This window comes from Nelumbo lutea, chromosome 3 (genome assembly GCF_056320005.1).
Source record: "Nelumbo lutea isolate HS-2025 chromosome 3, American lotus-T2T, whole genome shotgun sequence".
NCBI lineage: Eukaryota > Viridiplantae > Streptophyta > Magnoliopsida > Proteales > Nelumbonaceae > Nelumbo > Nelumbo lutea.
In genome coordinates this window covers 104844291-104870107 of record NC_142686.1, presented here as the reverse complement: position 1 = coordinate 104870107, position 25817 = coordinate 104844291, and the positions used below count along the sequence as shown (strand labels likewise).

Below are 25817 nucleotides of genomic sequence, written 5' to 3'. Positions count from 1 at the left end.
ACAATTCTCAAAACCGCATTCCAGTGAGGAGTCTGAGGATTTTGCATGAACTGGCTTACCACACTAACTGCAAATGAGATGTCTGGTCTGGTAATGGTTAGGTAGTTCAGTTTACCCACAAGTTGTCGGTATCTGCCAGGGTCTTCAAACACTTCACCCATATCACCGCTTAGCTTGGTATTTGTGTCCATGGGTGTTTCAGCTGGTTTGGCACCCAACAAGCTTGTTTTGTTCAGCAAATCAAGCACATACTTCCTTTGGCACAGATTAATCCCATACTTGGATCTCGCTACCTCTATCCCCAAGAAGTATTTTAGTTTACCCAGATCCTTTGTCTGAAAGTGATCCTGCAGATAAGTCTTCAGCCTATCAATACCAATGTTATCATTCTTTACCATCTCATTGAACCTACCAAACCATGCTCGAGGAGACTGTTTAAGCCCATATATAGCCTTCCTTAGTCGGCACACCTTACCATCCTCCCCCTGAGCAACAAACCCTGGAGGTTGCTCCATGTAGACCTCCTCGAGTAAGTCACCATGCAAAAAGGCATTCTTGATATCAAGCTGATATAGTGGCCACTCATACATGGCTGCAAGAGAGATCACAACACGAACTGACCCGATCTTAGCAACCGGTGAGAAAGTCTTTGTGTAGTCAATGCCATAGGTTTGGGAGTACCCTTTTGCAACTAATCGCGCTTTCAGGCGTTCAACACTACCATCAGGCAGGTACTTAACCATATAAACCCATTTACAACCAACAGCTTGCTTCCTAAGAGGAAGAGCAGCGGGGTCCCAAGTAAGATTCTGATGAAGGGCTGAGAGTTCTTCTTCCATGGCACGACACCACCCTGGAGAGGCAAGGGCTTCCTGGACATCTTTAGGAACAATAACTGATGATAACAAGGTAACAAACTGGCGATGGGAAGTGGAAAGGTAAGTAAGAGAAACATAATTTGAAATGGGATGAAGGGTGCAAGTACGTTTACCTTTCCACAAAGCAATGGGTAGATCAATCTCAGATGCCAAGTGGGGCTCTGGTGCCGGATCCGTCGACGGAGATGTAGCTGGAGGAGTAGTAGCCGATGCACGTGGGCGATGTGTATACACATGACGAATAGGTGGGCGTTCAACAGGTGGTGGCACCGGAGGCAAGGATTTGGTCACAACTAGAACAAACTGAGAATTGACAACGGGAAGTGGAAGGGGAGGAGGTGATGAGAAGGAAAAAGCATCACTAGACCCCAAAAAGAACGGAGTAGATTCAAAGAAACTGACATCAGCATACACAAAGGACCGTCGAGAACCAGGATGGTAACACCTATACCCTTTCTGGGTCCAAGAATAGCCAAGGAAGATGCACTTGAGAGAACGGGCATCAAACTTGTCGTTCCTAGGACCCAGATGATGGACAAAACAGACACACCCAAAAACTCTCGGCGTAAGAGGGAACAGAGACAAAGAGGGAAACAAGACCTGAAACGGAGACTGACCATCAAAGATGAACGTGGGCATCCGATTAATCAGAAAACAAGAGGTAAGCACTGCATCACTCCAAAAAGGTTTGGGAACATGCATGTGATGCATTAGGGATCTTGCTGTTTCAAGGAGATGGCGATTCTTTCTCTCAGCCACCCCGTTTTGTTGTGGGGTGTAGGTACGAGGTCTGATGTATAATGCCGTGTTGGTCCAGGTATTCCTGAAATGATGAGGATAAATATTCGCGGCCATTATCAGAACGAAAAACTTTGATATGGGTACCAAATTGGTTACGAATTTCAGCATAAAATTTTTGGAAAATGGTAAACAATTCACTTCTTTCTTTCATTAAATAGAGCCACGTCATCCTTGAAAAATCATCCACAAAAATGACAAAATATCTATATCCATTATATGACGTTACATTATAAGGACCCCAAACATCTGAATGAACTAAAGAAAAAGGACTCGATACACGGTTATCAACCCTAGAACTAAAGGGAACACGATGGTGTTTCCCAAACTGACACGACTCACAATCCAAAACAGAAAGCTGACTGAAGGACGGAACCAAGGACTTCAAGACTTTGAGCGATGGATGACCAAATCGGCAGTGCCACTGGAGAGGAGAAAGAGATGACTGGAGAGCTGTTGAAGTTCTACCACCACCACCACCGTCAAGATAGTACAGTCCACCTGCTTCATGTCCTCCAGCAATCTTCATCCCCATCTTGAGATCCTGAAAGACACACATAGAAGGATAAAAGGTAATGGAGCAGTTAAGTGATTTGGTCAGGTTACTAACAGACATAAGGTTAAAAGGCAATTTAGGGACATACAGAACTGATGAGAGGGATACAGGATCTAGGTCAACATTACCAACACCACAAATTGAGGATGTGGAACCATTAGCAAGGGTGACAGATTGTGATGTTGAGCAATGAGACAAGGAGGAAAACGCACCTGGAGTTCCAGTCATGTGATCGGAGGTTCCAGAGTCAATGATCCAGGGATTGGGTGTAGATGCCAGACAAGCCATACCTGAGTGAGCAAAAGTTGTCGTGTTCTGTTGTGATTGGATAAACCTCTCATATTCATCACGGGGAACACTCACCATCTCCTTCATGGGACCATCTGTGGATGTAGGAGGCAACTGGTCAGATGAATGATTCTCCTGTTTAAAGCTGGAACTTGAGTCACCGATCGTGGCATGATTTGCCCAGGTTGAGGGATGACCATGTAAATCATAACAATAGTTGATGGTATGTCCATCCATACCACAATGAGTGCACTTCCTCGGGCCTGAGCTACGTCCTCTACCATGGGCTCCCCCTGAATCTCTACTCCCAGTACGACCACCACCATGATTATAAGTAGACCCACCATTACCACTTCGGCCATATGCAGAACCACTACCAACACCACGGCCAGACTGAGCTCCCCGAGCTCCACCTCTACCACCACGGCCTCTCGATGCAGCAAAGGCCGATCCATCTGAGATATTAGAGTTCTCAGTAGATCCGATAGAAATCCTCCGAAGTCGAGCAAATACCTCTTCCAGGGACGGAAGAGCTGATCCCCCTAATATCTGAGCCCGTACTGGTTCATATTTAGACTTTAGTCCCACCAAAAATCTAGTCACATCAAGCTGCTCTCTCTGTTGTTGCTGAATCTTGGCATCAAAAGTGAGAGGATGATAGACATTCAACTCATTACGTATGTTCCTCATGTTGGCATAGTACTCCTCAAGACTCTGATTGCCCTATTGCAGATTAAAGTACTCTTGATAAAGCTGATAAACTCTGGTTGTATTGTCCTGCCCCGAATACAATTTTTTTGCATGGTCCCACACGTCTTTGGCAGTATCAAGGAACATGAAGTTCACACTAATCCTGGGTTCCATACTGTTCCACAACCATGTGATGATCTGAGCGTCCTCTTGTTCCCAATCTTCATACTCGTGAGAGTTAGAGGAAGGTTTCTCCTCTCTTATATGTTTTACCTTCTTCTTTGCCTTTAAAAGACTTCAACGGATTTAGCCCAAGGCACATAATTCTCTCCATTTAACTTAATGGAGGTCATCTGAACATTCAGGTAGTCTGTAGGCACCATCACACTAGGTTTATAATCATTACTGTCTCTCATTATGTTATCACCAATGCTGCACACTTGCTGAATTCTATTATCACTAAGATCTGCACACTACACACCACTAGGTCACACCTGTCACACTGATTGCAGCACTAATTGTTGCTGGAATGTGTGCTCTTTACACCACAAACCCTGCTCCTACAACTACCTGAAATCTCACCACTATATGATCATATCTCTTCCTTCAACATGCGCAAAGAAACTAGCATAAACCCTAGCACTGACTGGCCGAAACACTAGCAAATGATCTGAAACACACCTCCTATTTAATCCATAAACCAGAACTGAAATCTCTTACCTTATCGCTGAAGTAACACCCATGCGAGCAGGAGAGCAGTCCACACACAACAGTCACACACAGTTCGGCCCTCTATTCCTCTACTAAGAGAGGGCGATCTCGGAAATCACAGCAACCGACCACATACGACCTGATTGGAGGCATAAAGACCCCCAAGGGAAGAGGGCGATCACTCCTTTTCAGCCCTTTCCCTTATCTCCAATCGAACACAGAAAAAAAAAGGAAAACCCTAGATAGGGTGCGTAGAGAATGAACCCTAGGCAAGCAGAAATCTAGGCAGATTTAACCTGCTCTGATACCATGTTAGAATTCAGATCTGCCTTAGAGTTTGGCCTGACTGAGTTCAGTTATGTAGAAGAAGAGATAATGATAGAGAAAGAGAGAAAGAGAGAAAGAGAGAAGAGAGAATTCTGGTTCGAATTGAAAGAGTCAACATGTCCTCTCCCATTCGGCCAGTAAGAATTTATATTAATATTAAAACATAACTGAAAAGACCTATGTGCCGTTACTTAAGAGAACATATTTCAACACAACATTACAGATCAGCAACATCAATCAAGGTATAAAGACAGAAATACCCCTACGCTAACAATCCTGAATTGTACGTCTAGGGCAACGTTGTAAATGACACTTTAAATGAGTAGTTCCCTTACTTGACTTACCTTGTAAGAATTTCTAACAGTGCTTACATCGTGCCTTCTCCGAATTAATCTTTTCCATTTCTTCCCACACCTTAGATGTCAATCTTTTCTTATTGGAAGTTTGGTCAAACTCTTGATAGTCATCATCTACTATATCTACTACAACCGCACTTTCACTTGCCATTGACATGCTAATTATTAAATATGAGATAACCTACATAATGCATTCCAATTTTATCAATAAGACAAGCATATATTAAATAAAAAACTAAAAGAAAAACAGAGTCAATTTTATCTACTAAGAAATAGATGGGACCAAATCCGCAACATATCTATGAGAAAAAGTGAAAAAATAGGAAAAAAGAAAAGGCAAAAAAATATATCCATTTTTATGTATTAGATCAATCATGGAATAGTTAACTAACTCAAATGGTATATAGACCAATTTTCTATAAAGAAATATTAGATAAATTAATTATTTTATTTACATTAAAAAATAATATAAATTATGAATTCAATATAAAGCTGGACCCTCTATGCTAGGCATTCGGATCCAACTCCAATTTTATAGTTACATTATTTATATTTACCCTATCCAAATTTGGATCCCAACCATTTGTAGAAAAAAAATAAAAAGGAAAACCAATTGTAGCATTACCAAAGCCAAATACAGTGTTTTTTCTTTAGGAATTAGGATAATCAAATCTAGAGATCGAGCAGGTTGTTCTTATGACCAAAGCCAAATAAAAAGGAAACCAAATACAACATTACCAAAGCCAATAATCAGTAGTTTCAGCACTGTTGAAGAACAAACTAAGCCAATAAATATGTGTAGTGAATCCCTAATGCATCAGGTTGTTTTTATGATTCCCTAACAAATCCCTAATAGTATAATATTACCACAATGCATTAGGTTGTCTGAACTTGCCTGAAACCAGTATTTCAATAATTTACAGAATAAACAAATGGGCAAACAATAGCATACAGGCAAACAAAAGCACATAGACTAATAGCAACGGGCAAACAATAATTTCGCAATACAACAAAATGGAAAAGAGAAAGGACTCACCGCCGGTGACTGTGTTTAATGGTGCCTGAGTTCGTGTCTGATAAAGCTGAGTTGAGATTTTGAGAGAGAAAAGGAGAAGTGAGTTCGTGTCAGAGAAAGAGAGAGAGGACTCACGGTCGGTGCTTGTGTTCGCCGCCTCGCCAGTGCTTAAGTTTGAGTTTGAGATTCCGAGATAGAAGGAGAAGTGAGAAGAGGAACAAGAGAGAGAGAGAGAGAGAGAGAACTCTCACCGCCAGTTTGTTGGAGTTCATTGGTTGCACCGGTGAGAGTATTCGCCGGTTCTATTTGCTTGAGAGTGTGAGGTTGTGGTTGTGAAAACTAAGGTTTGGCTAAGACTAAGAGAAAGAGATGAGTGAGAAGAGAGGGGTTAGGATATTTAGGGTTTTTGGTTTAACCTAAAGGTCGAGCTGGACTATTTTGACAAATCCCAAGCCCGACCCGAAATAAATTCAAGCCGGGCTTTTAGGCCCGAGGTCAAGCCCATGGGCTCAAATCTGTATTCAAGCCCGTCCGGGGGCCGAGCTGGCCCGTCGGGCTACCCGGCCCATGAACAGGTCTAATGGTATCTTCATTTCTCAACGCAAGTATGTTCTTGACCTCCTTCAGAGACAGGTAAACTTGGTGCTAAAACGGCCTCCACCCCTATAGATCCCAATCATAAGCTTTCTACTATTGATGGTGAACTTTTATCTGATGAGGGAGTGTTTCAGAGACTGCTTGGCAAGTTGTTATATCTCTTCATGACTCAGACAGATATTTCCTACGTAGTGAGTGAGTGTTATTAGTCAGTTTATGCATTCTCCCAGAGATACACATTTAGTTGCTGCAGAAAGAGTTTTGTGTTACTTGAAAGGTACTCTAGGGAAAGGTATTCTATTTGCCAAACATGGACACATGAAGCTGGAGGCATACACTGATGCTGATTGGGGTGGATGTATTGATGTTAGGAGATCCACCTCGGGATATTGTGCTTTGGTGGCAACATTGTTGCAATGGCACATGGTGTGTCAGAATTATTGTGGCTGTGATCACTTTTAAAAGAATTGGGAGTTGACTATGAAAAGCCAATGATGCTCTACTGTGATAACCAGGTAGCTATCAACATTGCACATAATCCTGTTCAACATGGCAGAACTAAGCACCTTGAGGTTGATAGACATTTTATACAGGAAAGAGTTTCCTCAAGAGAAGTTGCCATTTATTGCCTCAGTAGAATAGTTGGCTGATGTTTTGACCAAGGGAGTTCCAAAAGGGAAGCTGACACACTATATAAGCATGCTGGGCATGATTGACATCTATGCTCAACTTGAGGGGGAGTATAGAGAGACTGGGCCGAAAGGGCGCTAGTATCTATTCTTTTATTCTTGTAGCGTGTTATTTATTTGTTTGTTAATGGGCCTGTTATTTCTTTTTTATAAGCTTACTTTAAGTTCCTGTTTAGCTGGCTGCCCACTTAAGGGCATACTTGTAACTAGCTTAATGAATGAAGATTAACAAAAGAATTAGAGAGGGGAGAGAGGAGATTATCAAACTCTTCTTCTTCTTCCTCTTCTTTTCTCCATCTTCTTCCTTTGTACTGCTGTCCTCTACTTTTCTCTCTCTAATTTAATCAAGTTAATATCAGTTTTGGAGGACTGATTCACTTCTGTTCCAACTGATTGGTTATCTTTAACACCCCTCTTATTTCTTCACCCAAGGCTTTCCAATCTTTAACTCTTCCTTTTGTAGATAACACCAGCCCTTCTTTCCAGTACTCTTCAGAGGCATTAATCCACAGTTTTGATTGTTGCAGGTTCAAAGGCAGATGTAACTCCCTTCTGGGATCAGCCTGCTCACCCACCTTCTCTTCATACTGTGAGGCCTTTGATACTCTTTGTCCTTTTATTTCTCGAGGACTTCACTTCAGTTGCTTTTGCCAAAGCCACTTGCCTGGTATCTGAGAACTGCTTGTAATCTTATATTGCCTTCCCAACTGCTGTCCAACCTGATGCTTGTTTGCCCTCTGGGAAGCAGGTGTACTGCTTAAGTCCTTCCCCATAGTGCTCGTAAACTCCAACAAAGTGACCTTTCCTATTCTGTTTCGTTTCTGCAAAGTATTTCCTCCCATCTCCACATGAGAGATTTTCCAACCTTGTTTGAAATCTGCAAGAATAAATGAAGTTTTTTGTAGTTCTACTATCTCCAGCGCTGCGTCCTTTCTCGTCCACACCTCTTCCAAAACAAAGATTTTTGCCTTCGTTTTCACAACTTTCTTCCATCTTCTTGCTGGTACGAAAGGTTCTTCCATCTTCAGCGCTTATAGGAACTTATATATCAATGGTTCTCTTCTCCATAAGCTTTTTTTTTTATCAGTACCTCTTCTCCATAAGCTTATCATAGGAGCCAGTTAAGGTCTAAGAAACTAATATCAACCATTTTCATTTGAAAAGAATGCCTAAAAGATAATTCTAAGAACAACAAAGTACACTACATGCAATCACTAACCATGCAATGGAACTTCTAAACTTGTTGTTTGACACTAAAAGATTTGCATAAAAAGAAGCTTATGATACACAGAATCTATGAAAACACTATTTTAGATTTCTAAGAAGCCTTTTGATACATTTTTTATGTTAAAAAAGGTTGAATAGGTTGATGATAATGAATTCAGATTGCATCAAATTCAAACCAATTGTTTCCTAATTTCTGTTTCTATTGAATTATCCTAAAAATTCTGTTCAATCCTTGGAACTGATATATAGCTTTTGTTACAGGCTGCTTTGAAAACAGCAGCACAAACTCATGATGTTCGAAGTGAAGAGATTACATCCCTTCGTTTAGAAGCTGAGGTATTGAGAACTTGTCTCTTGGTTTAAATTGTTCATTTTCTTCTCATCCAATGTTTAATTTGTCATCAGTATATGGCTACAAACCTAGATTGACAGGTTCCTACTTTTTGAGTTAGAGTGCAAGGGATGAGGCAACATCTGCAATGGAACAGCTCCATGAAGCTGAATGTGAAATTAAATCCCTTCGAACAATGACACAGAGAATGATACTGACTCAAGAAGAGATGGTTTGTGTTAAGTTATTAGGATATATTGGTTAATTGATTCCTTTTTTCCTTTTGTTTATGCACTATGTATTTTTATGTTCTTATATCAGGAGGAGGTTGTTCTTAAAAGGTGCTGGCTTGCCCGGTATTGGAACTTATGTGTTCGACATGGTAATCTGATTTTATTTATGTATCTTTTCAACATTAGTTTCTCTTCTTTTCTCTCGTTTCTTCCTCTAAACTATAGTTAATACTTGTTGCACCAGTGTGTTAATTGCAACTGTAATGCATTCTAGGAAGTTGATTTATACACTTGGTATGTGTTTCTTTCTTGGGTAGGTTCAGCATACACTGTATAACCTTAGGAACACTGTTAAAGTTGTTATATTGTTGATATGTTTAAACAATCAATGGGCATGGTATTGTAAGATGTGGAACTACTAGTGATTAATCTATCACTAGTAATTAAGTGTTTATCAACAGCCTTTTCTATTATTTAACATGGTATTCTAAGATGTGAAATTACCTTTTACATTTGGTATGACCAAGGCCTTGCGGAGGACGAGATCATAGCATTTGTATCCCTTTTAAGAGCAAGAGCAACCGAGGAAAACACATGATGGCATGAAGGTCAAGTTTGTCATGGTTGGGACCCAATTTATGATTAAATCACACACAACCAAAGTACCAAACACCCGAGGAGGAAGGGAGAAGGGAGAAACAGAAGGAAACAAGATAGAGAAAGGAGATAAACGATTGAGAACTAAGGAAGACATTCAGTTTATGAGGAAGCAGGAAAAGAGAACTGCATCACTCAAATAAGTTTTAGGAATGAACATTTGAATCAACAAGCCATGAGTAGTTTTAGTCACACGATGATTCTTCGCTCCACTACCCCTTTCTGCTGGGGGTGTGTGAGTAAGACGATTGATGTATAATACCATCAAAACCGAAGTAAGATTGAAACTCATCATGAAAATATTCCTTAGCATTATCTGATTGAAACACCTTGATTCATACACCAAATTGATTTCTTATCTCAGCATGAAAAGATGAAATATAGAGAACAATTTTAAACGTTCCTTTATTAAGTAAACCCATGTCATTCTTTAGTAATCATCAATAAATGTTACAAAATATTTGAACCCATTATAAGAAGACACACGACTTGGACCCCAAACATTGACTGAACCAAAGCAAAAGGACTTAAGACTCTCTTGTCTTCTCTAGGAACAAAAGATACTCTATGATGTTCAGTGAGTTGGCAAAACTCACACTCCAACTGTGTGGCAAACTTTATGGTAGGAACCAACGACTTCAAAACACGCAAAGAAGGATAGCTAAGATGACATTGCCATTTATGTGGGGTAAGGGAAGTATGGAGAGCCTTCTGTGGACCATGATCTTCCAAATAGTACAGTCCTCCCACTTCACGATTGCTACCAATCGTCTTCCCCGTCTTGAGATCCTAAAACACACAATAAGAAGAATGGAAAGTAACTAAGCAATGAAAAACTTGCGTAAGTTTACTAACAGATAAGAGACTAATGGGAAACTTAGGTACAATTGAAAAACAGTCCTAGAAGTATGGGACTGTGCAAGAAAACCAGAAAAAACTAACAAGAGAAGATTAGAGAAGGAAAGAGAGAGAGAGAGAGCTGCGGCAAGGAGAGTTAGAGGATGAGGAGTTCGAACTAATCCTCCCTCTAACACTCTAATACTCTTTTATTAAGTTAATCTTTAAGTAATTACAAAAATGGTCCTTAGTTGGACAAGAAATTACAAAAAAAAGGAACATAGAAGAGTATGGGCTCAGAATAAGGCCCATTACAGAGAAGAGCATAAAGATAATATAAAGCAACAGCCTATGGGCCATTCGGCCCATCTTCTCTACACTCCCCCTCAAGATGAGCATAGATGTTAATCATGCCCAGCTTGCCAGCGTCATGCTGAAGCCTTGCCTTGGGAAGACCTTTGGTGAGGAAATTTGCCAATTGTCCTTCAGAGGTAATCAATGGAAGACACACTTCACCTGAAGAGACTCTTTCTCGAATAAAGTGTCTATCAACCTCAATATGTTTAGTTCTATCATGTTGTACGGGGTTGTGGGCAATGTTGATGGCAGCCTGATTATCACAATACAACATCATTGGCTTGTCATAATCAATCTCGAGTTCTTCCATCAATGACCTTAGCCACAACAGTTCAGAGACTCCATGTGCCATGGCCATGTATTCTGCTTCTGCTGAGGATCGGGCCACAACCGATTGTTTCTTGCTCCGCCAAGAGACAACATTACCAGCCAGCAGACTGCAATACCCTGAAGTGGATCTTTTGTCATCAATATTTCCAGCCCAGTCGGCATCAGTATAGGCTTCAAGTTTCAGATGTCCATGCTTGGTAAACAAAATCCCTTTTCTCGAAGAGCCTTTCAAATAACACAGAACTCGTTCTGCAACTGCCATATGAGTATCTCTAGGTGCATGCATGTACTGACTAATACAGCTAACAGCATATGCAATATCTGGCCGAGTCATACACAGGTACAGAAGCTTCCCAAGAAGTCTCTGAAAAACCCCTTTGTCTTCCAACAATGTCCCTTCTAAAGCAGACAGTTTGTGACTCGTATCAATAGGAGTTGTAGCTGGTCTAGCACCCATCTTCCCAGCTTCAGAGACCAAGTCAAGGACATACTTCATTTGGGAGATAAGAATCTCATTCTTGGATCTAGCAACTTCTATGCCAAGGAAGTATCTTAATTCCCCCAGATCCTTAATCTCAAATTCTATACGAAGGAAAGACTTAAGAACACAAATTCCTGAGGCATCATTACCAGTCACAACAAAGTGTAAGCTAAGGTCAAATCAAGAGACACATTACTAGTACCAGTAATGGAGGAAGAAGAGCCATTAGCCAAAGTAACAGTCTAGGGTGTGGAGGGTGGAGACATAGAAACAAACAAGTTTGAGGAGCTGATCATATGGTCTGAAGCTCCAGAGTCAGTCACCTAGGAAGAAGACTTAGATCTGGAGGCAAGGCAAGTTGTACTTAATTTCACAAGGGTGGAAGTGGTAATACAAGAAAAAGTAGACTGGCGAAGCCTCTCATACTCCTCTCATGTGATGGAGACAGTCTCTTTGTCATTTCCATTACTGAGAGCAGATATGTCCTTAGTGATGCTGTGAGTACTAAGATCATCTCCTATAATAGCAAGGTTAGCTCAAGTAGATGGGGGGCCATATAAGTCATAGCAGAAGTTAACTACGTGACCTTTACTATAATGTAAACATTAATGAATAGATCCACGTCCACCACCACCCTTAGCACCACCCCACCATGGCCACCTCTATGCCCACGACCAAAACCTCTTGTAGCACTTCCACTGACTCCTAACTCGGCCTGCAAAACCTGCTCTAGAAGCTACTAAGGCTGATCTCTCTGAGGTAGGAACATGGTCATTATGAGGAGTTGAAGCTCTCCTTATCGGGGGGGGGGGGGGGGAACTTTAGATAAGGAGGGGAAATCACTGCTGCCCAAAATTTTAGCCATCACCAGTCCAAACTCAAACATCAAACTTGATAGAAATATTGCTACATCAAGATGCTCCCTCTGTTCTTGTTGCACCTTGAAGTCAGTGGACTGGGACTGATAGACAATAAGTTCATTTCTCAGGTTCTTCAGTGAAACATAATACTCTTCAACACTTTTATTCCCTTGCTGGAGAGACAAAAAATCTTGGTAAAACTAATTTATTCTTGTGACATAATTTTGCCCAAAGTATAATTGCTTAGCATGGTCCCAAATCTCGTTAATTGTATCAAGGAACATAGGATTCACACTGATGTGGTTTTCCATGCTATTCCATGAGGTCATGATCTGGGCATTCTCTTGTAGCCATTCATTTTATCCTTTTGATCCATTCTTCAACGAGCCTTCTACTTCAACTTACATCTTCTAATAAAAGGCACCTCAACTGACTTAGCCCATGGTGAAGGGATAGGAAATCCATCACAAGGACGCCCAAGATTGCGGAATAAAGGGGGCAAATTTCAAAAATTTTTTCTTTCTCTTCAACTGGGAATCGAATTCCCTATTTAGAAAATCATATTTTCAAGGATCATTCTTGAACCATAAACTAAACCAGATCTGAACCAAAAGGAGGAAAGAGAGATAATACCTGATACAGAGAAATAATATCTCTCAATGGAGGTGTTCATGCCCAAGGTAGAAACCAAAAACTGCTCCCACTGAAGATGGCACAGTGCAGGGTGGAGCAGAATTAGCAGTGTCCTTCCTAAGAACTTGATTCTTCGCAAGAATCACCTGGACGGCTTGTGAATACAACTCCTACCAATCTTTTCTGCAAAAGATTGGAATCAAGATCCAATCTTGATTTCTCCCAAGCAATGGAGATCGAACTGCTATAGGCGGCGGCTGTAGGAAGGAGGCGGCTAGAGAGAATTTGCAGGGTGCAGAATTCTCTCCTCTGTGATCTCAGCTCTGAAGACAAGACTTGAGTTTGTTGGATGTTGTTTTTTTTTAAAGGCTGCCGCCCCCTTCTTCCTTTTATAGACTTAAAGGGATCAGCTCCTAATCCCATTAGGAGTTGCTAACTCAAATCATATTTGGATTAGAAGTCCCTTTAAGATAAGGGATAATCCTTATCTTACCTGTAGATTAGATCAGCCAGCTCCTAATCTAATTAGGAAGTTTCCAAATCTAAATCTCATTTAGATCTTGGACTCTCTGAGTGGATAGGGTGTGGGCCCAATCCTATCAGCTGATCTTATCTCAGAATTCGCCCCTTAAAGACTAATCAAATTAGCCCAGTTTGAAATGGGCTTAAGGCCCATTTAGGGTTATGTATTCATCAAGCCTTCCAAACTGCTGCCCAGTTGGGCTTCCTTGTATGGCGTGGGACCCAAACATTGATCTACACATCAGCCACATGGGTTCAGCCCAGCCTTTGTTACAAGGCCTGGCCAAATACACCGTTATGGACAGTGCACCCCCTGAAACCCACCAAATGGGCTCTATGGGCCCAACACTTACCCTAAGTGGTCCATGGGCCAAGCCACCTTGTAACACCCAGGGACTGTGGGCAGATGCAAGATTAGCCCATCGGGTATTATCCTCAATGGCCTTACACTTAACCTCTCAGCCCATAATGATCATACACTACCCGACAAGAGAGGACCTCTCCCTCGGCTGCAAGGAACAGTGTTGCACTCTCTCAAATATGGATCCCGGGAATTAAAACCTTTTGCAAATCATTTCGAAACCATAATTTATATACTTTTATATCTCATATAAAATTTATTTTGCAAAACAAATCTCAACGATTGAAATCGGCTGCCGGCAGTCTTGGTTTCCATTAGTGAGAGTGCATCCCCGATCATTACCTTTGTCCGACAAAGGGGCTGATCCTGTTACTATGATCACCCACTCAGATGAATTCTCAGGCTGTCCCAACATACCCAGGTTTTGACCCTCGCTAAGGATCTCACTGATTGGTACATCAAAGACAGCCCAATCCGACACCTAGTGCAGAATCATAATCGAGTCTAGGGGTTGGGTGTAACTTTCCAGTTTTGCCCATCAATCTCCAAGGTCCAGGGCAATACTGAAATTCTGGTCCAGTTCAAAGATTCAATTAATCCCACACTGTGCGTGCCTAGGGTCTCACCCTGGTAGCTGAGACAAGCCACCCCAACCGACTTGGTGGCACCACAGTGTCAGTCTTGTCAGGATAGGTCTCCCTAGACCAACCCACTGGCTGTGAACATTCTAAACTAACACGAGTCTCATTAAGTGTCCAGTTTAAGGGTATTACGTAGAAACATACCAAGGGAACATGAATCAAATATGCACTTATATTCATTTACAATAAACTCATAAAGTACATCATTTTGATTGAAGCTAAAGGCATACAAAACTGTCTAACACATGGTATATAGTTGGTACCATTGAGTTTTACTGTTGTCAACTATAAATTTATTAGGTCTGGTTACACCACCACGGCAGGTTTAGGGTGACCACTTGATGAGGCCATGAAAAATCATCACTACACTTTTCTTGAACACAAAGGAGCTTCACATACTTACCAACAGTCTATTTATACACCACAAACTATCACTCACTTCACCACATTGAAGACTAAACACAACTGCACCTACAACATCTATAAATCTGCTCCTCTTCGAACTGTTGAGTAGAGGAAGCTTAGCAAACCATCACCAACTCACAAACAGCCACAATTTGAGGCATAAAGAGACGAAGCATACCAAGGATAGATGCTGGAAACTAAATCCCCACCTGAAACCTGAGAAGTTTAAAACTGGAAAAAAAGTAAATGCTCATGTTGCTACTACAAGTCTGCAAGTCATGATTCTCAGAATCACATGCTTGAGGGAAATCCTTCTACTCTGGCATCTACTCATGACACTTCTGATGTGATGGAAAAATTGAGAGGCATCTTACTCCACCTTGAAAAGAGCAGTTGCCTACATCTACTGGTTCAAATGCTTCTTCTAGTGCCTTTGCAAAATCAGGTACTGCACTTGCATGTCATGCCCCTCCCTCTAGCTCTTTGATAATTGACACAAGAGCCAGTGATCATGTGACTGGTATGCCTTCCTACTTTACCACATAGACTTTTTCCAGGGAAAGGTAAGATTACCATTGCCGATGGATCCCAGACACCGATATCGGGTTTGGGTGAAGTTAAACTTATGAATAACCTTTCTCTGAACTCTATACTCCATTGCATAGAAATCTTTTATCTATTAGTTCTCTTATAAAGTCTCATAATTGCTCTAAACCTTCTTTCCATCTCATTGTGTCTTTCAAGACTTGAGTACATGGAAGTGACAGTGGACATGAAACCGATGGAGTTTATCTTCTTGATCAGCCTCTAATGTTAGGGTTGATTTGTCAGTCCAAGTCTTGTCATGATGAGAAACCATGTATTATTGAAATTGTGGCATCACCGTCTTGAGCATGTGCCTTTTGGTTCCTTGAAGTTTTTGTTTCCTAGTTTGTTTGAGTCCTTGTCTAGTTTTGTTCTGCAATGTGAAGTCTATCAACTATCAAAGCAATGTAGAACCACCTTTTTTGCAAGTAACAAAAGAAGTAATTGTAGTTTGATAGAGAAGAGAGAAGAGAGAAAAGAGAAGAATGTATTCTGAATACTAAATTTGGCAGAGCCTAAGTTAGTATTTATACTTAGGGCGACAGCTCATAAGAAATACAAGAGGAAAGGGCAGAAATGCCCCTACTAGGCCACAAGCCGCTACACATTACAACACTTCCCCTCAAGTTGGAGCATACATGTTAATCATGCCCAACTTGTCACAAAGTTCATTATGCCATAGATAGTGAATACCCTTTGTAAGAACATTTGCTAGTTGTTCCTTGGAACTGATGTAAGGAGTACAAACTTCCCCCTTTTCAAGTTTCTCCCTTATGTAGTGATTATCAACTTCAATATGCTTGGTTCTGTCATGAAGAACTGGATTGGTAGCAATATTAATGGCTGCCTTGTTGTCACAGTAGAGAGACATTGGGCCATCAACAGAGAGACCCAACTCTCCAATCAAATTCTTTACCAATAGTACCTCAGCAACACCATGCACCATGGCTCTATACTTGGCCTCAGCACTAGATCTGGCCACAACACTTTGTTTTTTGCTTCTCCACGTATCCAAGTTTCCACCAACAAAGGTACAATATCCACTAATGGATTTCCTGTCATCAACTACCCCATCCCAATCTGCATCTATGTAGACTTCCACTTTCATATGATCATGTTTCTTGAAAAGTAACCTAGTTCCTGGATACTTCTTCAAATACTTGAGAACCCTCTCATCTTCCTCTAAATGAGAGGATGTTGGTGCATGCATAAACTGACTAAGTACACCAACAGCCTAAGCTATATCTGGCCAAGTCATTGATAGGTAGAGAAGTCTTCCTACCAGCCTTTGAAATTTCTTGACATCTGTCATGGGTTCTCCAATACAATCACCAAGCCGATGGTTTTCCTTAATAGGAGAATCTACAGGCTTTGCTCATAACTTTCCTGTGTTCTGCAAGAGGTCTAGGACATACTTCCTTTGGGAAATGAAGATGCCCTTTTTTGAGTGAGCTACCTGAATAGCAAGGAAATAATGTAGCTGTCCTAGATCTTTTACCTCAAATTGCACAGCAAGGGATTCTTTGACCTTTTTAATTAGAGCCCCAATTCCCTGTAATCACAATGTCATCAACATAGACAATTAATATCACACATTCTTCTAGTTTCTCTTGACAAATAGAGTGTGGTTAGATTGGCACTGCTTGAACCCAATTTGTTGAAGGGCCAAGTGAAATCTACTGAACCAGGCCCTTGGGGATTGTCTCAAACCATATAAAGATTTTTTTAGTTTGCAGACTTTCCCTTCACACCCTTGTGCTACAAAACCAGGAGGCTGAATCATGTACACTTCTTCTTCCAGATCCCCATTTAAGAATGCATTTTTGATGTCCAGTTGCGGAGCTCCCAATCAAAGTTAACAGCCAAGGATAGTATAATCCGAATAGTGTTCATTTTAGCAATTGGGGCAAAAGTCTCAGTGTAGTCAACCCTGTACACCTGAGTATGACCTTTTGCAACTAACATGGCTTTATACCTCTCAACTAACACATCTAGTTTATGCTTTACTGTGAATACCCACTTGCATCCCACTAGCTCTTTGCCTTCAGGAAGATTCACCAACTCCCATGTGTTGTTTTTATGAAGAGCACTAATTTTTTCCTTCATTGCCTCTGTCCATTCAGGTATAGATAAGGATTCTACAACATTTTTGGGAATGGAGACACAATCAATTACAGTCAAAAAGGCACAAAATGAGGGAGCAATGTTTTCGTAGGACAAGAACTGAGTAATAGGATTATTAGTAGTACATGATCGAACCCCTTTTCTATGAGCAATTAGGACATCAAGATCATTAGTAGAGTCATCAATAGCAATAGGTTTAATAATATCAAAAGAAACAAGGGTACCTAGATTTTTCTTCAAGAAGTCCGATGGTGTTGGATGTATAGTCTCAATTTGCTCCACAGCCTTTGAGTCAAGCTGTCCCTTACAGTGCCTCAAGAAGACACGAAATGGAGAGGAGTCAAGAATAGAGGGAAGAGGAATTTGAGGAGTTGGAGCTTGCCTCTCCTCCTTCACACTATTCTCCTCTTGAGGAGAGGCTTGGAAGAAGGGTTTAGATTCAAAGAATGACACATCCATCGACAAAAAGTACTTATACGTGACCGGATTGAAGCATTTGTAACCTTTCTAGGAAGAGGGATAACCTAAGAAAACACATGAAACAGATTTGGGATCCAATTTACCCCGACTGGGAGAAAGATCATGAACAAAACACTTACACCCAAACACACATAGGGGAATGGAAAATAAAGGGGATTGAGGAAAAAGAAGTTGATGTGGGGCCTTGTATTGCAGGAGGCGCGATGGCATGCGATTAATAACATAAGCTGCAGCCATCACATCATCAACCCAAATCCGTTTGTGAACATGTATGTAAAGCATCATACTACAGGTAACTTCGAGGAGATGGCGGTTCTTCCTTTCAGCAACGCCATTCTGTTGTGGTGTTATGGCACATGAGCTTTTATGAAGAGATCCATGAGAGGAGAAAAACTCAGCTAAGTCATGATGGAAATACTCCTTCACATTATCCGATTGGAAGATTTGGACTTCAATATGAAATTGAGTGAAAACCATGCGAGGGAAATCTTGCACAATCTTGGGTACCTCTTCTCTCGAATGCATGGGATATAGCCAAGTGTATCTCGAATAGTCATCAATAAAACTGATAAAGTAATTGTATCCACCCTCAGTAGGTATGTTTACAGGGCCCCAAACATCAGAAAAGACAACATGGAAAAGCAAAGTAGATCTTTTATTATTTGATGGAAAAGTTATTCTACAATGCTTGCTCAACTGACACGTTTGACAATGTAAACTAGTAATAGACACTGACTTGAACAATTCAAGAAACACAGCTTTCAAAGACTCAAAGGTCGAATGACCAAGGCGATTATGCCATAACCATAGTTGATTGTTTTTTGACTGACTCATAGGCTGGCTCATAAGACTCACAGAGGTTGATGCCGTAGGACCAGCTTTATTCTCCAAGACGTAGAGGCCATCAACCATACTTCCTTTACCAATCGTCCTCCCCGAGGTTAAATCCTAGAAAACACAAGAATGGGGAAAAAAGTTACACAACAATTTAAGGACTAAGTAATACTGCTTATAGAAAACAAACTAATAGGAAGCTTAGGAACATGAAGGGTATTGGATAAGACAAGGCCATCAGGAAGGGATACAGATCCCTGACCAACAATGGTGGATAGAGACCCATAAGCAAGTCTCACTTTATCCCTTCTAGAGAGAAGAGTGTAGGTCTGAAAAGGATTGGACTTACTAGTCATATGGTTTGATGCCCCTGAGTCAATGACCCAAGGTGACTGGGGAGCAGAGGTACACACATGAAATGCAAAAGCACCTTTACCTGATGTAGAAGCGAATGAGATAGAAGGGGTAAGAACCGATCTATCTATTTGCCTAAGTGTCCTACCATACAATTCCAAATGATCTCTAAAGGAGTTGATGATGTCTTCCTTGGGATCGGAACCACTAGGATGTTCTTGGGGAAACATAGTAGTCTGATTATTTTGCTGATAGTCTTGTGTGGCCAGATTTGCAGAAGTAAATTTCTTCTAAAGAAGCTTCTTTGAAATGTCTTGATTTTTGGTTGCCCACTTGGGCTTCCCCACTAACTCCCAACAGGTTTCTCGAGTGTGTCTAGGCTTCTAGCAGTTAGTACACCATAATTTGTCTTTATCTTCACCTTTCCTTGGCTCTCCCTTTTTCATTCTTGTGTTACCCCCTCTTGCAGCTAGGGCAACAGGTTGCTCCCCCTCAGAAACATTCATGAGATTTTTTCTGCTCTCTTCAGATTGGACTAGAGCATATACTTCCTCAACTGAAGGAAGTTCACTACTTCACAAAATCTGCACCCGGAGAGGCTCATAAGCCAGATTCAGCCCATGCAAGAAAGCAAAAACCCACTGTTGGGAGACAAGTTTTTTATAATGCTGTGCATCTCCATCATTCCTCCAATCAATGGTCTGATAATAGTCCAGTTCCTTCCAGGCAGATGTAAGGGCTGAGTAGTATGTAGATAGGCTATGGTTCCCTTGCTTACATGTAGATAATTCTGCTTGAAGTTGATAAATCTTGGCGAAGTGCCTCTGTTCAGAATAGGTTGCCTTGGCTTGTTCCCAAATTTCACAAGCTGTGTCAGCCCATATGAAAATTTTCCTTGCATGAGGTAACATGGAGCCTAACAGCCATGACATAACCATGCTGTTTTCTTGATCCCATCGATCATGTTCAGCAGTACCAGACTTTGGTTCTTTTATTTTTCCACTTATATTACCAGCCTTCCCCCTAGTTGTAACATAAAGTTTGATGTCTTTGGACCATTCCAGATAGTTCAGACCATCAAAGGGGGTAATAGACATAGAGAAATTCATGCCATCCATCCCCCCATTTAAGTTTCCTTGTTGGGAAGTAATACTAGAGGTTGCTGAATCCTCAATAGCCATTTTTACAGAATATCTACTGCTTTTTTTTCAAAAACTGAATCTGATATAGAGGGTTTTTTGTCTGAAAAAAAAGGAGCCTCCAAAGAATGTTTAACAGTACTGTAGGTGATAACTCTTAGTTGAAACACCTCGGTTTACAGGAGGAGACTACCAGTCCCTAAATCCTCAAAACTGTGACATTCACAGTGGTCAAATGTTTACGTATGAATGTAACAGTGCATACCTATCTTCCACGACCCACAGCACATATAAAAACCCTCAGAAAATCAAGTTTTGGTGCATTCGGCTGCCACCACAAATCCAGAAAGACACCTTACTGCGTTCGGTTGCCACCACAGATCTAGAAAGATCTCTTACTGCATTCGGTTACCGCCACAGATCTGGAGAGATCTTTTACTGCATTCGGCTGGCACCACACCCTTCTCCTTGGTACAACAACCGAGAGAGAAGAAAGAAAAAATCAGGGGCTGAAGGTTGCACCCAGAAGAAGAAACCATGATATGAGAAAAAACAAATTTCCAGAAAAGGAAAGAAACCACGATCCGAGATGAGAAGCTTGTGCCCAGATCAGAGATGCTCTGATACCATGTAGTTCGACAGAGGAGAGAAGAGAGAAAAGAGAAGAATGTATTCTGATACTAAAGCTGGCGGCGCCTAAGTTAGTATTTATACTTAGGGCGACAACTCATAGGAAATACAAGAGGAAAGGGTAGAAATGCCCCTGCTAGGCCACAGGCCGCTACACATTACAAGAGTGATGTTGCTTTTCATTTAATACATACTGATGTTTGGGGACCTTATTTTATTCCGTGTATGGGTGGCTGTAAATATTTCATTCTCTTTGTTGATGACTATTCGCAGTATACTTGGTTGTATTTGATGAATAGCCAAGGTGAAGTTCCTTCCATCATGAAAGGCTTCTTCAGTATGGTGGAAACACGGTTTTAGAAGAAGATCAAGATTATTAGATCTGACAATGCCAAGGAGTACTTTGAGAAGCACTTACAATCCTTCCTTGAAGAAAAAGGAGTGATTCACCAGAGTTCTTTCCCTCATACTCCGCAACAAAATGGGGTGTTGGAGAGGAAAACATGCACGTGATTGAAGTTGCCAAAGGCTTGCTATTCCAAATGCATGTTCCAACTTGGTTTTGGGGGCATGCTGCTCAAAGCTGTATATCTTATTAACAGACTTCCCTCGCAGAACCTACACCTCCAGTCTCCTCATCAGCTTCTTTTTCCTTATGAGGATACATTCCATCTTCCTCCCAAGGTTTTTGGGTGTGTCTGCTTTGTCCATGACATGAGTCCTTGTAGGCTGAAATTTGGTCGAAAGTCTATCAAGTGTCTTCTTGGGGTATTCTTCAGTCCAAAAGGGGTATCATTGTTATGACCCTTATTCTGGAAAACGGTATATGCCCAAAGATGTCACATTCTTTGAGTCTACTCCCTTCTTCTTCATCTCTCGTCCTTCTAGAAAACGGTATCGTCTACTTTTTGTATGTCAATTCCTACAGCTGATGTTGTCAATCCTTCTTCTCCTCCTCCTCTCTGTGGTGGCAGTAGTCATCCTGTTTTGCCTCCTCCTATTCCTTGATCTTGGCATCAGTGATTCGCCAGACAAAAAAAGAGGATGACTCCAGAGATTGAATGTCCATTACAATCTGATATTTCAAACTATGTCTCTTATGATACTTTATCACCCTCTTATTGTGCCTATATCTCTTCTATTGCTTCTGTTTTTATCCCTCACAATGTTATTGAGGTAGTGTAGTTCCCTCATTGGAAGGATGCTATGAACTAGGAAATGGAGGCATTCAAAAAAAAAAAAAACAAACATGGAAAATTGTTTCTCTTCTAGAAGGAAAAGTTCCTATTGGATGCAAATGGGTTTACATAGTGAAGCATAAAGCCGATGGCTCAATTGAAAGGTATAAAGCTCGACTTGTAGCAAAAGGGTACACATAGTCTTACGACATTGATTACTAGGTAACATTTGCTCTAGTAGCCAAGATGAATTCAATCTGAGTTATCATGTCTCTTGCTGCCCACTATTCTTGGCCCTTGTATCAAATGGATGTTAAGAACGCCTTCCTTAATGGAGGCCTTTAGGAAGAAGTTTACATGGAACTTCCTCCAGGAGTGAACATCCCTAGGAGTGAAGGAAAGGTTTTCCGTTTGAAGAAATCCCTTTATGGCCCTAAACAATCCCCTAGAGCTTGATTTGATAGATTCAGGAAAGTTGTCTTAAAAATTGGCTTCTCACAATCACAAGCTGACCATAACCTGTTTATTAGGAGAGAAAATGAAAAAATAACTATGTTGATAGTATATGTCCATGATATTGTTATCACAGGGGATGATATCTCTGGGATTGTTGAACTAAAGTCTTTCCTTGCTACTGAATTCGAAATTAAGGATCTTGGAAATCTCTGGTATTTCCTAGGGATTGAGGTCGCAAGGTCAAAGAGGGGCATTTATATTTCTTAGAGGAAATATGTCCTTGATTTGCTTCAAGAGGTAGGAAAATTAGATTGTAAACTGGTCGAAACTCCAATTGATCCCAATCATAAGTTGGAAGTTGATGATGGAGATGTCCTTCCTAACAAATGTGTGTATCAAAGACTTGTTGGTCGCCTTCTCTACTTGTTTCTGACTAGACCAGATATATCATATGCTGTAAGTGCGGTCAATCAATACATGCGCAAACCTAGATCATCTCATATGCAAGAAGTGAATAGAATACTTGCCTATTTGAAGGGATGTCCAAGAAAGGGGATGTTCTATTCTAATCATGGACATCTGAAGGTAGAGGCCTATTCTGATGTTGACTGGGTAGGTTCTATTGATGATAGACGATCTACTTGTGGCTATTGTACCTTGGTGGGTGGTAATGTTGTATCTTGGAGAAGCAAGAAGCAATCAATTGCGGCTCAATCTAGTGCAAAGACAGAGTATAGAGCTATGGTACATGGTGTCTCGGAATTGTTGTGGCTAAAGAACTTGTTGACAGAAATGGGAGTGCATATTGATACTCCAATGATATTATATTGTGACAATCAAGCTGCCATAAACATAAATCCTGTACAACATGATCGTACAAAACATATAGAGGTTGATCAGCATTTCATTAGAGAAAGAGTTGCCAGTAGAGAGATTTGTCTACCTTATGTGAGGTCTGAAAACTAGTTGGCTAATTGTCTTACTAAAGGTGTTCCCAAATCAAAGCTTGACAACAATTTGAACAAGCTGGCATGATAAATATCTATACTTAGCTTAAGGGGGAGTGTTAAGAGTGTGAGGGCATTTCTGTCCTTTTATGAATATTTGTATTTAGGTGCTTATTCAAGGACACCTTTGTAATTTTGCTTGTGAAGTAAAATGAAAAGTCGCTTGGTGTGAACAGTAACACACCAAGCATTCTCGACACTTCCTTCCTCTTCTTCTTCCCTTTTCTTTTCAACATCTCTAAACCTTCCAACTTCTTTCCAAAAACAAGTTATATTGTTGTTTTAGTAATTAGTAATTTGAAGGGCCATTTAATAACTGCTGAACTGGATGAACCGAATTGCCTCTTGATTTGTGATGTAGTAGATAGCTATATAGTGAAATATTTAGGGGTAAAGTAGTATAATTGGCATGCTATTCAGAAATGATGGAGATCACACTCTATTTAGTTGCTTACTCGAATACAAATAGATAACCAATTCAATTTGCCCAATTCAGCCATTTTCAAACAGCCCATCAGTCTAACAATGCTCCTTGAACATTTAATGGCTAACCTTCTGATAATCACCATGATATGTTCCTCATGAAGCAAGAAACCCAAGAAAACATCAGGTATTAAAATAAGAAAATATTTTAGAAGGTTTTACATATATTAGTAGATTTAAGAAGACATACAATATCGCCCTTCATAGAGATGAATGGCAAAATTGCATCAGTCTAGCCTACCCCAAATGGTTGAGAGATGGCTTTGTTGAGTTGAGTAGATCTAGATTTTTTATAGATGAGCAGGTCTATCTTGGAAAATATTCAATTTATATAGATAAAATTAGTAAGAAAATAGTGTTTTGAACATAAAACCTTAACTCCCTCATTTCTTCCTTTCATCTCCATGAAACTGTTAAAACTAATTTCTCATCTTTACATGAGTCCTGTTTCCTGTTTTAAAGGAAGATATCGAGACAATTCACCTTCCTGAAGTTACCAGAATTCTGCTCTCTCCTAACATTATGGTGGAATTAGTTAATCACCATACTGTGCTCTTCTATATATCTCATAGAGTCATATATCAAACATTTTTATTTTTTATTTAGATGTTTCCTATGTGAACTCCTTTTGATGTTTAACAAGTTTCCTTTGGTAGGCATCCATGCAGAAATTGCTGGAGCAAAACATGAATATTGGTCTTCCTTAGCCCCACTTCCTCTTGAAGTTGTGTTGTCTGCTGGACAGAAAGCTAAAGAGGAAAATCCAACAGGTTAAATATCAATTATTAGTAGATAACTTAAAGTTTTTTCACTCAATGTTTCAAACTCAGGTTAGATATTGTAATTTCAATGTTGGAGGTTGAATGATTTTGCTTATGATATACTTTTTAATGACTTGGTTATTTTTTTCAATTTACTTATGTGCAGAGAAAACAGATGCAGAGGAAAGGGATAAAATTCCTCGTGGCCTAAGTGACCTTTCTGGAGATGGGAACATTGAGAGCATGCTTTTAGTTGAAAAAGGAATGCGTGAACTAGCTTCACTAAAGGTTTTAATCATATCCTTATATTTAATGTTTATAGTTTGTCAGTCTATATATCTTTTAATGCTTTTGATTTTTTGTTGAATGCTTTACTCCTAAGGCTGCATTTGGAAAGAGTGCAGAAAGTGAATCCACTGATGTGAATGCAAAATTTGTTCAAGTTGATGGATGTAAACCTGGTTCATTTTTGTGCTGATAAATTTACAGTGTCTTGTTTTCTTGTGATGGATGCAAACATGAATCTCAAGGTTGGAACCAACCTATTTTATATTGACCAACTTTAGGCTCAGTTTGGAAGGAGTACAAATGCCAACATGTACAGTGCAAATACATACAAAATAATACAAATATAATGTTTTGCCATCTACATATTTGCATTTGTACTCCTTCCAAACTGGGCCTTAAATGCAAAATTTTCTTCCATTTTTTACAAGCAAACTTTGCTCCCATTTTGAATGCAAAAAACGGTTTACTTTCATTTTTCAGAACAAAAATGCATTCTTACCAAACACCTGCAAAACCAAACCAGATTCCAAATTCACTTCAGTTCTGCATTTGCACTCTTTACTAGATGCAGACTAAGATTCAACACATACGGTATCTTGGTTTTGATGTAACATGTAACAGCAGTAAGCTTTCTATGTTATCTTCATGGTACAATTTTTTTCACCAAGGTAGTGATATTAGGTAATAGATGCTTCTTTGGTTGACAAGCTAGGGCTTT

At 40.3% G+C, this 25817-nt stretch overlaps 1 protein-coding gene across 3 annotated transcripts in view; it reads left to right on the top strand.

The window, feature by feature from the left end:
• The window catches only part of LOC148867342 (coiled-coil domain-containing protein SCD2-like), a 187342-nt gene that overhangs the window by 92899 nt on the left and 68626 nt on the right, over positions 1 to 25817 (top strand). For all 3 annotated transcript variants that reach the window (XM_088976731.1, XM_088976730.1, XM_088976729.1), the window contains exons 8-12: positions 8394 to 8468; positions 8585 to 8695; positions 8785 to 8845; positions 24707 to 24820; positions 24978 to 25099. In XM_088976731.1, the coding sequence (XP_088832857.1) occupies positions 8394 to 8468; positions 8585 to 8695; positions 8785 to 8845; positions 24707 to 24820; positions 24978 to 25099 (483 nt within the window). The remainder of the gene's footprint in view (positions 1 to 8393; positions 8469 to 8584; positions 8696 to 8784; positions 8846 to 24706; positions 24821 to 24977; positions 25100 to 25817) is intronic.